Raw genomic sequence first — 18,505 nt, forward strand, 5'->3', positions numbered from 1 at the left:
CCAGCACTGATGGAAGTGTCAATTGTTCAGGAAGAGAATATACCTGCTCTCAAACAGGGTTACTAAAGATGAACAGGCAATTAGTGCTCAGGGCCTTGAACCCTCAAGGGTCACTGCGTAAGCCTCCTGAAAAATTAGTCCAGATGCTCTTTAATATTTTCTGTGACTGGAAAACAGGTTAGGACCATGCCATACGTGCATGGGAAGTGGATACAGCTTCATGGTGCTTACATTCACAAGAGATTCCCACATCCACTGTTTGGGAAAGAAACATAGGGAAGTGCAGGTGATGCAAGTGTTCCTCTGCCTTCGGTGTTTTCTAATTCATGTTGCCTGTTCTTTAGTTATCCTGTCACCCGATACAATGTTCTTGTGAGGGAGACCTGGACATGATCACGCTGAGAGAGTGGTGATCACACCATATTTCAGTGGTGTATTTTATCTCCCCTTTGGTTTTATTGATCAACCATTAGCTTTAGATGAAATGCAGCACTGTGATTTTGCTTTAGCTGCTGGAAGACCCTCGCCTATGAAGCTTAATCTCTTATGCCCTGAATTCATTCCTCAAGGTAGGTCTGAAACTGGGGCTGAAGGCTTGGGAAGGATTGTTCCTCCCTCTGCCACATGAAGTCTTGTCTGTGTTATGGGTGTAACCATTAATGGTTCCGTTGTGGTATGGAGAAGTATTTGCAAGGAAACTTCTCACTCCAAGAAATGCTCTCATACGCCTCCAGCCACTCAGGAGCGAAGCAGAGATTGTGCCCACACAGGGCTGCATTGCTCATTCCCAGGACGTTAGAAGATCTAAACGTTTTTGCTCAACTTTGACTTTTAAACAACTAGATCTTTCTTTCAAATGAAGCAAAATTGTTGCAGGAAAGATTCTTGGCAGCACTTTCTGCCCTGGCTTCCTGAGGAATGCACTTGCTTTAAAAACTGAATGAAAAACCAATGGCACATAAAACTGCCTTATGACAATGCTGGCAGTTCTACCAGTTTCTCATCCACCCACGTTTACCAACCACTATGCATTATGTTAGAATTGTAACTTTGAAATGATAACCTCTGAGGACATGCTTTTTAATCACCAGTACCTCATTTTCTACTTTAAGTGTGTTGCGGAAGTGCTATTTGAATAGCGGATGCCAGCTTTTAAATGTCTGCAGTGATGATAATATCCTATTAATAATAGTATTGAAAAAGTCCTTCAGCTGAGGCTTTTTGGATTCTCACACTCAGAATCAATGAGAATATTTTAGCCATCTGTACACCTGATATTTGCTACAGCAGGGAACAAAACTCTCAGTATTTTCCAGCCAGGTTAGTTCCAGTGTGGAACACCTCAGCATTCTTTTGACTCCAGAAAATATCCTATTATGGTGACAATTTGGGTATTCCTGCTTTATATCCCATGGAACAGCAAGTATGACGCTTAGTATGGCTTTAAAAAGCCTCTTGTGCAATATTTACCTTCTTTTGCATTAATCCATTTTTTTTCTCAGCAACTGAAAACAAAATCAGTCTATAAAGATTAAAATGCTCTAAACAGGAAAGTTTCAAGTTTTGTGGTTGAGAACGTCAGCACCAGACTTCCAACATGACATGCAGAGCTGAAGACCCAAATTATAGGCCACTCCAAACACAAAAGTTTAAAAGGCAGCCACTCCCCTCTTTCAAAAACTCCTCTGCATCTTTTTGGTTTCTTTAAGAACAAGTTGTTGACGATGGTGTTTTCTTACTGTATTTACCCAAGCCCAGATTTATAAAAGCCAGGCAGGCGCACTACCCAGCTGCAGCTGGAAGTCGAGATTTGCTTGGGTAATGGCAGAGAAGACTGCCCAGCAGTTAGGACAGGCTCCTTGCATAAAGTCAGTCTTGTGAGATGTGGCTTTCCCTCAAGCTCTGCCTGCAGCCCAAGCTTCAAGTGTGATCTACACTGATGCCTAGTTGCAGTGGCTCAGTATCTCTGAAAATTACGTGGTCCCTAAATACAGATAAGGAACTTAACTTTATACGCTTTGCTTTGAAGAACTGGTGCTTTTTTAGATGAAAATCTAAAAGCTATCATAGCATTTAAGACCAATAATAAGATTTTATCTCTTGATCATATTAGATTATGATCTCTTTAGCAGTACAAGCTGAGTTTTACCTAAACAGCTTGATGAGGCTCAAATGCCTCATGCTAGCCTCTTGTTCAGTAGTGTGCCAAATGCAGAGAGCAGAAGAGGCCGGAATGCCACCGCAACCAGACGGGCATGCCGAACAGCAGCAAGGATTTGACTGAAGCAGATGTGCCCAGGTAATTACGGTCGGCGATCCATGCCCCCTTCCCCTCTGCCCCTTGCTGACCTAAGGCATCCCCCGCCAGCTCAGTGTGTGCAGGGGACGGTCCCCACAGCCGTACCCGGGCTTTGGGACACCGGGCGCCTCCAGTCCCAGGTCTGCATGCGTGGGAGGTTGGCTTCTGCCCCTTGTCACAGGCAAACCTCTGTGCTAACGGGGACGGTCCGGGGCCCCTAAGCAGCGCCTGCGTTATGTTGGCTGCTTACTTGCAGTCGTAGGCATACTTTGGTGCAGGTGACAGACCACTGGAGATTTCACTCAGTGCCTCCTGAGAGACACAAAGCCGCTGGAAACAGTAATGCTAACCGGTGCCTTTTAGAAAGACAGCCATCTCCAAATGGCTAATTGTTACACTAACTGCTAATAGCTCGAAATATTTGCTTTCTGTTTGGGTTCACTGCCCTGAAATCATTCGTCTCCCCGGAGAGATGAAAACGATCGCATTCTGCGTTTTAATGCTGCAGACATACAATTTTTATAAGCGTAGCGTGCATGACGGGGCAATACTGCATTTCCTTAAAACCCAAAAAAGCCATAAACCACCCAGCAGCCGAAGTCCCTGGGGAGCCCCCGGGGAGCGCCCCGCCGCGGGCACACGCCGCTCCGGCTCCGACGACGGCGAGGAGCAGCCGCCCGCGCCGCGCTGGCACCGGGGCGGCCCAGAAGCTCCGCCGCCGGCACCGCGGCTCCCTCCGGGTGCTCCACGCTCTGCTCCGCGCCGCCGACGGAGGACCGGGACGCGGTGCCGGCGCGGAGGGGCGGGCCGGGGCGGCGGCGGGCGTGCCGTGCCGTGCCGTGCCGTGCGGTGCCGCCCCTCGGCTGTCCCCGCCCCCCGCCGGTTTGGGCCCAGCCCTCCCGGCGGCGGGGCCGGCTGCGCCGCTGTGCCATGAGAGGCTTTAAACGGCAGGTGCTGGGGAGCGAGGCACAGGCGCAACCGGCGGCTGCTGCTGCGGCCCGGCGGTAGCGGCGGGCGGGCGCCTTTCGGCTCGGCTCGGCGGGAGCCGCGGCGGAGCGGAGCATGTCGGTGGCGACCGGAGGCAGCGAGGCGGCGGCAGCGGGCGGCGGCGGCGGGAACCGCGTTTTCTTCCAGAGCCCCCGCGGCGGCGGCGGGAGCGGCGGCGGCTCCTCCGGCGGCGCCTCCCGGGAGGACTCGGTGTCGGCGGCGGTGGTGCAGGTCCAGCAGCGGCGCCACCAGCAGGGGAAAGTGACGGTGAAATACGATCGGAAGGAGCTGCGGAAGCGGCTGGTGCTGGAGGAGTGGATCGTGGAGCAGCTGGGGCAGCTCTACGGCTGCGAGGTGCGGGGCCGGGGTGGCGGGGTCCCCTCCCCGGCGCGGCCGCCGCTGCCGCCGCAGTCCCCCCGCCCGCCGCTGCCTCCCTCGCCCCCCCCCGCCCCCTTCTCCCGCCCCGAGTCGCGTTTCGGCTGCGGGCAGGGGAGAGCTGTTACCGCCACCTCCAAATGACATTCCCGGCCCGCCGCCCCCCGCGCCTCCGCGGCGTCCCCTGTCCCGGGGGGAAGGCGTCCGCTGTCCCGCGGGGAAGGGTGTCCCCAGCCCCGTCCTCCCCCGAGGTGAATGGGGGGACCGCCCTTTGGGGGCAGGCGGCGGCTACCACACGGCCGCGCACGGAGCGGCCCCTCTCCTCCCGGGGTGCCCCGGCAGGTCCGGGGGTGCCGGGCGGCGCCGGGTTCCCGCGGCTGTGCGCCCCGGGGCGGTGTTTCACCGGGAGCCGCTGTCCCTGCAGCCTTCCAGGGCAGGGCGGGCCGGGGCGCGGAGGCGCCTTCGCCGGGCTGCGGGGGGGTGTGGGGGTGTCGGTCCCCGTTAGACGCCAGCTGGCCGTGCGCCGGGGCGCCTGCCGGGCCGGAGAGGAGAGCGGTGTGCTGCGGGGCGGGGGGGGGGGTGAGGAGGAGGAGGGAGCTGCGCGGGAGCTGTGCGGAGGCGGCTGTTGTGAAGGAAGGACTCCGGTGCGGGTACGGTTCCCGCTAGACCATGGTTTTGTCTTGCCCCGGCCTCCAGGAGCGGGGTAGATACGAGCCAGGAAATTTCAGTGGGCAGTTAGAAGATCATTAGGATGAGAATCGAAAATACTGGGGGGGTGGGAGGTGGGGTGTTGTATCTAATTTGTAGATATCAAACCTGTTTTTCTGTTACTCTGGGCAAAAAGTGAGTGTTGCCAGAATGAATTTTCTTCTGTAGAGGACAGGTGAACAGGAGGATTTTTCAAGATTATTCAGAGGAATAGTAACTGTTATCTTCCATAGAGATGACAATGTTGTAAGCAAAATCAGTACTTGGTTTTGTCAAAGCTTCATTAGAAATGTAGACCTTCTAGTCCCCAAGGATCCTACCTCCCTGCCACCTCCAGTATTTACTGTTATAAAGAATCAAAATGTTAAGTCTAAACTGAGGTTCGCACATACTTTTCCCATCAGTAATCTAATTCACTTTTATTAGAGACTTCTGAAGTGAGATTTGTTGAAGCCAAATGTGAATTTTGCAGCTAGCACCTCTGGAGCCAACATCTCACCCCAGGGCTCCCGGGTAGTCTGCAGCTAGGAAGGCAAGAGCTTGACAGTCCCTGAGGTGTGGATGTCTTGAGTGGATGTGAGGGCCTGAATAACCAGGCCTGAATAGCTAGCACGTACATAATACAAATGTTTAAAGAAACTTCCTTTCATCTCAAAACCAGTTTATCAGCAAATTTGTCAGAAGGACTTGCCCTCATAAAAAATGTGCATGTGACAAGTTAAACCTTCTTAACTATTCACATCCATGAACTAAGGGAAGGAAAGATACAAATGGAAACTCTGGTTAAAAATAAGCAGTTGTTACTCTCCATCTTGGTGTGACTTGCCTCTCCAGCCTCGTGATTTGTTAGGCCACATAGCCTGTAGGCTGCAAGGATTTCTCTGAGGTCCGAAGTACTTACAACTGTTTGTATGAACTGATGATTTTGTGTCTGCCTGAGCTGATAATGTAGTTAGTAGCTGGCCTACTGGATCTGTTGCCTCTGGTTTGACTTGTGTTCAAAAGCACCAGGCCTGTTTGTGCTGTGTGCTTTTAACGTACAGGCGTAGTTGTTCTGTGTGTAAGAAAGGATGTGATTGATACCTGGGACCAAACCAAGGTCCGGAGGAATTACTGCTGCTCTTCACAGTATTCAAATAACTGGCTTGCTGGAGGAAAAAAAATCTTTCATCATTTTCCTCACTGTGATTGCCGCCTCTGACTGAAATAGCAGGTCTGCTTTAGAAGGAGGGCTCTCCATCAAGATGGGGACCATATATGGCTGCATAAAAAGAACTTTTTTGACGATTCAGTTTCTAAGGTGACTTTTAGGGGAAAAGATGGTTTGACGCAACAGATGAAAACGTTTTTAGCTTTGAAGGTTGAGGGCAAAATGTTTAAGTCTTCTTCTGCTCTTCTTTACTGTTATGCATGAACTCTCTCCAGTGTCAGCACGGGTGACAGTAGTGAAAAGGTCAAGCAATTAATATGCTATCAGAATAAAGTTGAAGATGCATGATGAGTGTAGTGATTAAAGACAATAGCAATTTAATGCAGGATGCTTTGCTTGAATCTGCTTCAATTACTTTTAGGCTTACAGATGTAGCGCTCAGGCTGAAACTTAATCACCTATGCAGACAGTTAATAACCCTGTCTGAAGGTGGGGGTGGGGGGGTGGGAATTGCTTGCTTTAACTTCTGTGGAAGATGTACCATAACTTCCTGATGTGATGACACTTAAGTTCTGAAACAATCTGAAATATTCCAGAATGTCAGAAATAGCCATCGGGTTGCTAATCCTGAAAGAGCTAACCAGTGTCAGTGTTCCGTTGCTATTCTGACTCGGAGCTCTGTTTCTAAGGAGCAATGTACTCCATTTCTGGGAAGAGCAGAAATAAGAAGAGGGCGCTTTCAGCGTGGTGCACTGAAAATGTGCAAGAAGACCTGGGTGTCTCTTTGTGGGACTGCATAAATGTAGTGCCTGCGCAGTGTTTTCCATTTAAATAATGTTTTCTATTAAATTATGCTGAGATTCATCAGTAAGTGGATACTTGCAGAAAGACTCCCTTTATTCAAAGCTAAACAGGTATTCATAGTCTCTCAAGTACTTGCAAGTTAAGTCAACTATAAGCCTGTCTTGGCTTGGTGACAAGGTTTAGGAGATGAGGTTGGGGAAATAAGGAGACAGGTTTATGTTCTTTTTCTAGTGGATCTTGTCTTTAGTGGTACAGTTTTAGTTTTAAAAATTGGATGCCAAGCAAGATAATGGAGTTGGGGGGAAGTGGTTTAGAAGGAGCTCTTTGAGACTATTTTTAATGCTGACCACAGATCCGTGATACAAAGATCAGCTTTAGAAAGGTTACTTCCACATGATGCAGACTTTAGGGATAAAAAGTAGCCTGAATGGTAAAGGGTTACCAAGGTAGAAAACTTTAGTAGGACCAGAGACTCTTAAGCAGGATTTGTTTGGCACCAGAACTTGTCAGGCTAATGTACTCAGGTCAAGTGCTTCAGGTGAGTGTCAGTCTGGCTGTTTGTTTCTGGAGCTGCTTCATTGAAAAAATGAAGTATTATAACCTGTTTGTTCTGGTTTCTGTGAACACTGAAACTGAGGTTGTGGTCACAGATTAGTATATTGAAAATGCAGTGCCTTAATTGCAGAACTTGAACTGACTTCAGTGTTGACCTTTACTAGGTATCTTGTTTCTAAAAATAGTTTCTCCACAGATGCTTCATGTTTTGGGCTAAGTCCATTATTGGTTAAGAATTGCTAAATAATGCTGCACAGAACAACTTATGTCATCACTGTTCATTCCCTAATGGTTTGCAACTTGTAGTTCAGCATGAAAGTGATGACAGTCTAGTTTTCCAGATGTATGATCTACATTGTGTGCACCTGCCAAACTTGTACAACTTTACATATGAGAAACAAGGCCACTGGATTTGTCCCCAGAAACCATTCAACTTTGCAGGTGAATTACTGTGCTCGGGGGTCCTGTCTACCCACAATTACAGCATTTGCTGCAAATGGCAGAATGCTGATGGAACGAGCGCATTGAGGGCACACAGATTTCGCACAGCATTAGTACACAACGAAGAAAGATTTTGCTTGTGCTATGGGTTTGTTGCTGAGTATTTTTTAATGTAGAGACTTTCGTGTACAAATCAAATGAGCCCTTAGATTTTGCACTCTAAAAGTTGAATATAAGACTTATCTTCTAATATGAGATATTGCTGAGCTTGGTTAACTATTTTATTAGAGTATGTCCACTCATGTATGGAAATCGGTGCTTGGCAAAGGATTTGATGTTGGTCTGGAAGTAACAGGGAATTATGTCCAAGCTTACTCCTTTTCTATTCCAGAGCAAAATACCCTGGAATTCTGTTTAAAAATTCAGCATACAAGAAAATATAGCTGGAAGACCTGCCCATAAAAGCCACTCAAGCATTTCCTTTAAGAGTACAAAGCCATGCCAGACTGAGAATTGTCATATGTAAGATTCTCTTCCACCTCCTGATACGGGTACTGCAATGACAAGAGTGGCATGAAGCTCCGAAATGGATAAGGGATTTCATGTTGGCAGGGCCAATCTGTGGCTGTTAGTTTAAAAAAAAGAAAAGGTATTGGTGGGGTATAGGAGGGAAAGGAGCAATTTAACTTGGTCCTGCATGGATTGAGCTCCCTTCCCCTGGGTGCTCTGTGACTGCAGTGCTGGAGAGCACCCTCTTTGGCCGTCTTCCTGAAGCTGCTGGGATATGCTAACAGTGACAGCTTGTCCCTAATATAGCATCAGAGAGTCTGTCGGTCTGTACACACTTCCATTTGAACTGGTTGGTGCTAGACAGGAGAAGACAAAAGGAAGGCCCTTGTCTAGGCTGGAGAGAGAGGTCACAAAAGTAAAAATTCCTAGCCTTCCCTTTCCTCTCCTGCTGCACAAATGTTTTGGCTGCAGTGGTAAAGCTAGTGGCAAGGTGTAAAAGGTGGACTGAGGGTTGCAGGGAAGGTGAGCTGTCTGTCTTGTGTCAGGCTTTCTGAAACGGATGGATTTTTGCAGGAGGGGTTCTAGTCACTTAACCTTGAGCTCTGAACAAATTAGCTGCCTTGACTATAGTTTCAAAATATTTTTTCAATGCTGAATCTAGTTGCAGACTGATGGGTATTGGTGGTCTACCAAGAGCAGTGCTGCATATGCTGAATAACTAGATGGCTGCACAGGGTATCGGTTCCTCTGTGCATTTGCATCCAAACAGGCATGTCTTGTGATTTGATGGACTCGGTTGCAGCTGTTTCTCTCCTACTATTCGGGACTGTAGTTATATGGGGCACTGACCTTCTGCATAGTATGGACCACCTTCTCCAGCCCACGCACTCACGGGTCAGTGGCTCTGCACACCCCGCAGAGCCTGTGTGTCTGAGGCAGTTGCCATGGTTACCAGTGATCTGTTTTGCTCTGGGTTTGGAAGAATGCTGAATAAAATGGTGCAAGGACTTCGGGGCCAAACACTTCCCCCCACACCCAAACATCCCGTCCTTTCCAAAACAGCCTGGTCAGCATGCTGCTAAGGCTGCCATGTAGTGATGTGGACCTGATGGTATGATCAGGTACTACTTATTCCTCAGGCTATGGTGAGGTAATGTTTGAAATTAATTATTCATTTCTCAGAAAGGCGTTTGGTAAGGAAATTCACTGAATAAAACACGACAGAAACAAACTTTTGCTGACTGACTGACTCTTTCAGTAGACTTCCTCTAACTTGGACTAAGATCTCACAGATGGTAATTGCGTGTGGACTCCCTTCTAAAGGGATCAAAAGTGGAAAGAGACTGAGAGGGGTCTGAGAATTAGAAAGAGTGTCACTCCTTAAAAGGATGCAAGTCAGTAGAAAGCGTGATAAAGGATTTCTTTCTTCAGGAAATCGAGTGTTACAGTCTAGATGCATTGGAGTAAAGTACCAGGAGGGCCATCAGATTGTTTAGAAATGTATTTGGGTTTTGTTTTGGACAACTATTACAGATGTCAGATCTCCACGTTGTATGGCGCAAACTTTGGAGTACTCTCTTGAGGGCAGGGATGCTGCTCAACATACCAATGTCAGTTGAAGGGTTGCTGTGATCAGAGACCTACAAAGGACACAGGCAACACTGGTGTAGCAAAGGCTGTATCATGTAGCAAACACAGAAAGACATTTGAATCCAAAGAGTAGGAAATAGGAAGCCCCAAAAGGCCTATAAAATGCATGTTGCTGTAAAACAGCCCTTGTAAAATGCATGCTGCTGCCTTCAGAGGAGGAGTGGGCTTAAGTACCTGTGAGGGTGCCAAGCACCTGATGGCAGTGGGCCAGAGCCTTTTGTCTCTAAATGCGCTGCTTAAACTCTGATCTTAGGTTCTAAAGACCCTAATCTAGTAGGAAATGTACCACCATTCAGCTACTTTCTTCCTTTTTACGTGCAAAACTTGCACTACATCTCAAAGGAGTTCAAGAAAATTATTTTTCTACAACTTGAGCTTTGTATAGTCTGGATGCCATCTCTGCACTGGTCATGGTTCATTGTTTTATCTTAAGTAGCAGCAATATTCTTGACTTTTAATTTAGAAGCTTTGCAACAAATCTTCATCTTCCATCAGCTATTCCATAGCAAATCTTTTGTCCTTTCCCTCTCCGTTCAAGATTCAACTGGTCTCTTTGAAGCAGTAGGTGTGGTGGTTTTATAACAAGGCAAAGAAATAATTGATTGCTTACATCACTTAAATTTTTATAATTGTACTTCTTATAAACAGTAGCTTCCAACCGTTGTGGCTACAAAGGCCCTTCTGCCTTCAGGCAAATTGCTTTATGTAGAGTCAGTGCTTGATTATCTGGGGTAAACAAGGGTGGGGAGGGGGTGGAAGAGTGGTGGTGTATTCCATGGATACAATGGAAAAACCGTGGATTAAAAAAAAAAAATGTAAACTATGCCGCAAATCATGCAGTGAACATACAGCTGAAGGGGGAAGAGGGGGAATCAGTCATTAATCTACCCCTTTCTCCCACTCAAGTTCATCACACACACTCATCTACATTGCTTTTGGACTTGAGTCTAGCTTGGATGTGCCTGTGCTTGTAGCATAATTAAACTACAACATGGATGATCTATCCACAGATAGCTGAGAGCTGGTTACGTTGTGCTTTTTTGAAGACGCTGGGCTGACTTGTGCACTGTTGGTCCCTTGTACCCCTGTATTCTGACAGAGTAGGATCTCTCCCATTATTCTCATAGCTTTGCATTAGCTGATCTAAACTGTGGTATGGAAGCAAATGCCTGAAACAAAAATAACCCAGTTTAAATGAGGAAAATATGTATTTCATGGCACATCTGCTCCTTCTTAAAAGGCATAGGGAATGTTTCTAAATAGGTGTTTTATCTAAATAAAAAGATGTTCTACTTGAAGTAAGACTTCATTTCACAAGTAGTGTGATAGTTTAGGGTTGTCATGAGACTAAACTAACTCTCTATTGATTCATGCCTTGCAAAGGCTGACTGAACTCCTGTTTGCATTCTTGTAGTTCTCCCTTTAGATTAGTTTATGTCCAGCCACTTAAAAGGCACTGTACTTGGCCCCAGATCCAACCAAAAAAAACCTGAACAATTTTGTAGTGTATATTACTGTACATAATGTGTGTGAAGCAGTTCTCTGAGAGTACAGGAGATGCTGATGAAAAAAATATGCTATCCTGTCTCTAACCTGATTCAGTCTGAATTATGGTCACCTTGTCTCTTGTCACCACAGGTGATAAAGCAGCAGGAGCAATATCAATCCATTCTTCAAGCAGCCTTGTGTCTTGCCTGCAGTATAAAAAAAGCTAAGTTCTCATTTTTCCCTTCCTTTTTTATTTCCCTGCCCTATATCTAACTCCAGAAACTTCTATTTGACAGCACAAATTGAGTAGGTTAGACATGGCCATCCATCTGTGTCACGGCAACTTTTGGCTGCCTGTTGTAAAATGTTGGCAGTTTCTTTTGCTGTCCACCCATGTGACACATGGAACTATGAAAGTCAGGATTTCTAGAAGCTATTAACGTTGGAGAAGGGGGGGATAAAAATCTTAATTGTATGCAGTCCATACAGCAGCAGTATGGCTATATTTCAAAGGTAGAATAAATTTAGCCTGTTAAAGATCTTGGAACAAGGTATCGTTTGGGCAGAGGTACACACTGAAACAAGTCAAATCTTCTTTGAAGTGATAAGTATTTAATTCTGAGGATCATATTTGAATAGCAGAACTGTTACCTTTTTTTTTCCCCCCTAGGGAGCATGATATCTATTCTAGGAACCAGTTCAACATGGTATCTTAAACTATTTTTAGGGAACACACAGATCGCAGCCCCAGAAGGCATCTTGTATCTTTTCAATCCACATGATATTTATCAGTAGCGCAGATCTAGTTGATCTAGTACATGTAGAATTTTCTCTAGTCTATAGGTCTTTAATTATTAGAATGCTGGTACCTTAATTCAATGTAATGCTGTTCACATGTGGAGCAAAGCTAGTACAAAAGATAACGTTAATTTAAAGTGGCCTAATGGTACGTAAATGGCTAACTTGTGCAGTGGTGCTAGTCTACAGGTGACACTTCCAGTGGTAACTGAGATGAGTTCGCCATTCTGAGTGTGCTGCCAACAAGGGGATCACACACTTTGGTCCTGTGTGTTGGACTTCATAAATGCAAATGATGGCACAATCAATGCCTAATGAAAATCCTCTTATCAGACTGTCTTAATAGGATTACTTTCCAGAACACAGAATTGGGAAGGATCTCCTAGGTCACAGGGTCTGTTTTCTCACTTGCAGATAAGCTCTTTGCATTTGATATCATTTTTAATGGAGTAACTCAGTTATATGATGTTTCTTTCATGCATTTAAATATACCTTTTAAGCCTTTTAGACACTAGGCTCTTTCCTACCCCCTTCATACAATATAGAAAGACATAGACAAAAGACCAATGCTTGCTTGGGACGGGCTTGCCTGGACTTTCACTCTGGGGTGAAGTTTAAATAGATTGTAAATGCACTTTACTGTCTGTCCTTACTCTGAGCATCGTTGGACTCAAGTGATGACCACAGTAGAGGGGCAGAAGTATCAAGACAGTGATTCTGCTGTAGGTCACTTATTACCCTATAACGAAATCTGTCTTTTGAGTAGATGTCTACAGACTCCAGGAGAAATGTGCTCACTAATATTTCATGGAATTAATTTAGCAGTACTTGGAAAATATATTATGTTAGCTGCTCAAGATCCTAACTTATTTTAGCACTTGAATGATAACTTCTTTGAAGTAGATATCTAAATTAACTCTAGCATGGTACAAATGATTTGTTGTACTTTAGGTGACTGATATATAACATTTTGACACATTTACTTTAAACACAACGAATGCCTTGAGCTTTTACAATTGGTTGCTTTACATTTTAAAAGATAATACCTGAAGCACATATTGCATTTTTTGTCAGAAAAGAAGTCCAGATGTTCTGGAATAAATTCTTGTGTCTTTTTTTTTTGTTATGCTGGTAGTAATCATGCCATTTTAGGCTTACTGTCAAACTCTGTATTCCTGTTTCAGGTGCACTGAGGCAAAACTGCTTAGTCTTCTTTCTAAGGAAGCTAACAAAACTCCCTGAATTTGGATTATGGTTGAATACCTCCTCTTAATATTGAAAACTGAATACTCTGAGTGCAGAAACTGATGTGGGGAGGAGTGCTGGTGGGAACTAGCTCACTGGCAGCCAGAAACATCTCGGCTTTTACTTCAGCTGTCACTGTAGTACTAGTTTACTAGTCTGCTTAGCTAAAGATTTAATCGACTTGCTTATAGGTATTCAGCTGCTATTTGTTTATCAAGACCGAATTCTTACACAGATGATTTGCTTTAGTGTCTTGAAGTAATTCTGATAACCAAAGAATGCATTTATATGAGGAAGCAAGACAGCAATCCTTCACTTCATAACCTGGAGGCTGTCTTGTCTCAGGTTGCCTGCAACGGAGGCTTCCAGGACTACTTCTGTAAAAGCAAACACCTAAACAACATTGCCCTTTTGTCGTCTTTTTCAGTAGGTCTCTGAACACTTTTTCCTGTTCATTTTTTTAAAAGTTTTTATATCAGATTTCACCTTAAAATATGTAATGACTACATTTGATATTTGAATCATTAGCTCTTACTCTGGGTTAGTAGTTTTCAGTGCATTGGATGTAGCAAGTGGAAGGAGGCAGGACCATGTGCCAAAATACATTTTTGGGAATCTGACAGTGAAAAGAAGCACTGGAATCAAACAGGGTTCCCATACAGTCTTTAGCTCCCTTCTCGCAGGGTTTGTCATCCTTGGTGGGATAGTCACAGCAGATTATCGCGCTTCCTAGATCTGGAGCTCTTTGGCGAATTAATTTTAAGGATCCCTCAGGCACTCTTCCATCTTTCACAGTCCAGGGACTTGCCTGGGAAGCGAAGTGGTGTCTCTGGCCCCTGGGGAAGAAGAGTGTCTGCTTTAAAGTGTGTTAGAACTCCTGCTGATGTTTCTTGACACCAGTAGACCAGGGCCAAAATGCATTGACTGCCAGTCCCTGGCCTGTCTGCTGCTCAAAATTAGTGTCTTGGGGGAGGAAGAGGTCTGGCAGTCATCACTGTGTAGAGCACACTGCTATGCCCAGGTACCACTTGAAGGAATGACTTGCTACAAACCATGAGAAGCTCTCCGGATCTTACAGACTAAATTTCTTCAATAAGAAGATTATGTTGCTTCTAGATTCTGCAGGATGTGAGAGCACTTGTTTTTGTACCACTGAATAAAACGTTTTTCCACCCCCCAGAAGGCAGACTTCTTGTCTCCCATGTCAAATCTGACAGGACCTAATACTTCTGACTAAAGAAATATTGACATTTGAAAACTGTCTTATTCCAACCAGTAACACTTTAATTGGCCAGTAAGACAAATGCGGTGAGAAGACCGTCAGTGTGTCAGATGCTTGATGTACCCATACTGTATGACTTTTATTGCAGAAGTCAATTTACACACAGCTTCTCAGCGTAGAGGTAATCAATACTGGAGACTAACAGATTATTTTTATAGGACTGCTGAAGCTGAGGTGAGGAGAGCCATTTAGAGGCCTCATTATCTCATGTGCTCTTTCCTTGTGTTCTTTCGAGCAATCTGATGGAGTAATTAATCCTTGAAGTGCCCCAAGAGGCAAACCTACTTAATTGCACTGCTGTTTAGCCTAAATTCCCAGAGTGCAGAGGACCTGGTGTTGATCCTGTTTGGTAGAAATGTTTTCTTAAAGTGTATTCCTTAGGTCTTTTTTTACCTCCGCTCTTAAAAGAAAGCAGTCAATCTGTCAAATTTGACCTAGTGTGGAGAGGTGCTAGTTGTCAGGGGTCACGCTAGGAGAGCATGGCACCACCATGGTGTGAGTGAAGGAGAAAACTGATCAATCTCAGGGCTCCTCTGAAGTGCTAGGTCAGCACTTAATAATCTTAAGCTAGTGCTGTATGAGTTTTATTCCTTTCTGAAAGGGAAATGGATCTTTCCAGAGGCTAGAAAGTCACTTCCAAGCATGGTATGTGCTTTCCAAGTAAATCTGTATTAGTGTGGAAATGCAAGGATGAGGTGTGGTAACCTATAACTGTAGAAAATGCCCTGCATGTTCCTCCTGTGTTGTCTAGCTGTGGAGCTCAGAGCACACTCAAACTTTGCTTCCACGTAGTGCAGCTTGCTTTCACAAGCACTTTTTTCTTAGACAAGAAGTCCTCTCTTCAGCTTCTCTGGCTCACCATTGCCCTCTATGTGATGCAACAATACAGTATGGGCTTAGCTGTTATCAAACTATAGTGTTCTTCCCGTATGAAGAATTACGTACAAATTGCAGGGAAGCAGTCAACTGGGCTTCTGCTATTTGGAGGTGGAGAGTGACATGCTACTGTGAATCAGGCAGAGGTAGGGATGTCCTATGACTGCTATGTGGAAAGTCATTCCAGTGGCGTAATCCTCAAAGTACCACCATTTAGAAAGCTCCTGATGGCTTAACATCCTGTGCCTCTCAAGGATGACTATGTAACAGTGATTTAGTGCACAACATGTATTTGCTAATACCAAACTGTTTCTGCTGTATGTGAAAGTGGATGATGACAAAAAAAAATGACATGTCCTTCCTACCTGCTTTGGAGTGTTTTGTTTAACAGAAGTGGCAACCAAGCATAGACTTAGCATGTCCTATTTTTATATCGAGAACACAAGGCATTTGCTTTGGAGACAGCACTTGATTCTTAACAAATGTCTTGCTGAGATTGGATCCATGTCATGGGTATGGTTAGGAAGTGCTGAATGCTTTTCTTTTCCTCTGCTCAGTGTAGTTTGTGATCAATGCCTCTTCTTCATTTAGCAATTTCACACTCTAGTGATTCCTTTAGACTTCTGTAGAGATGCACAAATTAGAAAACAATTCCTTAACCAGTATGTTATGGGTATTTTTGGATAAGCTGAAGTTGTTTTGACAGTTCAGTTATGAAAACAGTAAAATACCAGTGTTAGTAATAAAGAAGGCTAAATGAAGTCTAAACCTTACTGTGACTGGATGTCAGTTCCTTCTCTATGCTTACTAATGACACTGCAGTTGCAGAGTGCAAGATTCTTTACTTTCTCTGCATAATGAGCAGAGGTGTGTTTTGTTTTTTTAAAATTAACCTTATGGCTGAAGGGAATGCCCGATGTGCTGTATTATTATTGGCAGTTCTTTTTGGGGAAACAGGTATTGTGGTGTCCTAAAATCTTTTCCCTGTAATCACATCTTCTCACCAATTGATTTTATTCTGTGTTGTGATAAAGATGATAGCTGCAGCCATCGTAACAGGGGATTGACTTTTATTATCAAAGTTATGGGCAGGGCACCACGAGGTGCAGAGTTCTCAAAATTTGGAATCTCATGGCATTTGGTCTTGTATTTCTTGTGGTGCTTGTTTTCCATAATCTGGTAGCAATGGCATGAATCCCAGAGAACTTGCTGCTCCACCTTGTGTCTTGCCCACACCTCCACCTGCTGGCTACATCCCTGCTTTTACTGCCTGTGGCTCGAGGGTAATTTACTCTCTTACGATGCATGCCACAAGGACGCATCTCCTGCTTTGAGAACTGCTCTGAAATTTAAGTGCTTGAGAGGATGGAGTGGTTGGGAACTCTTTTGGGAACCCTTGTCCTAGAAAGTGCAAAGGCTGCAGTTGTTGATAGGGCTCTGAGGAGATGGGGATTTTCTCACCCTTCCTCTACCTATTTTGCTGCTGGCAAGTGGAGATCAAGTTCTGTGCCAGCAAGTTCTGTGCTGTCCTAAACACCATGTCTTTGACTAGTGGAGAACAAATACTCCTCTCTCCTCTAGAGCTTGCTTCTGTCTATCTCTGTAACAGGCAATGGAAGGATATCCACTGCCTCTGAACCAATTGGAAGTGTTGGGTTATCAGGGCCAGGTAGGAAGAGATTGGAGAAGCAAAGGAGAAAATGGAAAGTTGGGTAGACCTGGAGAGGCAGAAGTAAGGCAGAGATGGTAGAATGCATATAGAAAACATATGGTAGGCTGCCTGCTTTGTCTCTGTGTTTTTCTACATTATTTCTTTCACTAGTGTGTACTTCTGATCCAGGTATGTGGGTATATGTCTCCTTGCCTAAACTCTGCTGGCTTGCTTCTAGCAGCAGGTGTATGGGCAGTAGAAGGTGCCAATTTGATACATAAGTAATGATTCAGTAGCCTGCTTTCTTCCTGTGCCCTGAAGTCCTTGATCCAGCTTGTCCTCTTCTGTCTTTCTCTTCTTTGTTAAAGACTCACAGAAATATCCACAGTAGTGGAAGAGAGAACTTCAGAAGTCAGGGGTTGTAGGGACAATGAGATTGACAGTGGTTTGTTATAAGTTTGCTTCTCTTGCTCTAGAGGTTGCTTTTTGGACAAGTGGGTGCTGGAATTTTGTATTTTAGGAAAACTTGTTTGAATAATGTTTAAAGCAATGCCAGTATTGGAGAGTCCACTGGAAGTGGATTAGAGGGGGAAGTAATATGATCACTGTCAACAACTGCTGGGGTTTCTACAATTCAGTGGGGATGTCTGTACATTTAACTCTGAAGGCACATGATGTACCCAAATGCTTCTAAAGAATTTGTCCAATGTTTTTTGTAACTTGTGCATCGGATCTGGGCAAGTATCTTCAGGTACACTTGTGCAGTTGCCACTTCACTCCAAGCCTATTACCAATGGGTGAAATGGTCTTTGTAAATGGCTTTTCCTCAGACTTTTCTGGGCTGACAGGTGTTCAGTAAGATAAATTGTTTACGGCCATAAGGAGTTTCTCATGGAACAGGAACTACCAGGTCCAAATGTCTGAGGTTCAGGCTATAGCAAAAATGAAATAATACAGTTTTGAGCTGATGTTCTGCACTCTGTGCCTCTTAGAGGCATGCTATGAGGCAAGTTTTTAATAGAAGTAATTTTCCACTCACTAAGCCCAGCTTAACCCTTAATTTTTAGTACTCCAGCTATGGTACGAACAGTTAGTGTTAGAAAATGATGGTCTTTCAACATTAGTCTCAAAGTGACCTGTTCACCCTGTCATATTATGGCATCTGTTGTTATTCCAGACTACCACTTTTTTCTCATCCTTTGGACTTTAAAAAAAAAAATCTTTACAAAAAGGCAAAATCTGAACTATACATGCAATTATTTCCACAGTGCTGAAGAGGAGCACTAGGGATGTGCTTCTGAAACACTGCAGCAGACTGGCTGGCTATGCCTTGAAAAAGCAGGTTTCTTCCCTTCTGATTTTCACAGCTGCAGTGTTAAGCATAAAAGCAGTGAAGTTAGAGTATGTCTGACTCTGTCCTCCCATACTGGCTTGTCATCCTGTATGATTGTTTCTTTTAGCAATCATCCAGGTTTCTGACTTTTTTTTTTGCTTTTCAAGTGGTCAGCTAGCAAATCAATGTGAAGAAAACTGCATTAAAACCTAGCCTGGGAATTTCTTGCCCCAAAAGACAAAATGCACAGACAAGGCAAAAAGAAAGGAAGGCATCCGTGAGTTAGCAAAGACTGGCTCGCAGAGGAGCTGTGTGCAGAGCAGTTGGCTTTCAGCTCCGCTGTTGTAGATGAG

General features: G+C 44.8%; 1 protein-coding gene across 1 annotated transcript in view; it reads left to right on the forward strand.

Annotated features, from left to right (window-relative positions):
- Positions 1-3,361: 3,361 nt before the first annotated feature.
- PPP1R14C (protein phosphatase 1 regulatory inhibitor subunit 14C) overlaps positions 3,362-18,505 on the forward strand; it is a 54,131-nt gene continuing 38,987 nt past the window's right edge. The window contains exon 1 of the mRNA XM_050894015.1: positions 3,362-3,640. Coding sequence (XP_050749972.1) covers positions 3,362-3,640 — 279 coding nt within the window. The remainder of the gene's footprint in view (positions 3,641-18,505) is intronic.

The sequence above is a fragment of the Gymnogyps californianus genome, chromosome 3 (genome assembly GCF_018139145.2).
Source record: "Gymnogyps californianus isolate 813 chromosome 3, ASM1813914v2, whole genome shotgun sequence".
In the NCBI taxonomy this organism is placed as follows: Eukaryota; Metazoa; Chordata; class Aves; order Accipitriformes; family Cathartidae; genus Gymnogyps; species Gymnogyps californianus.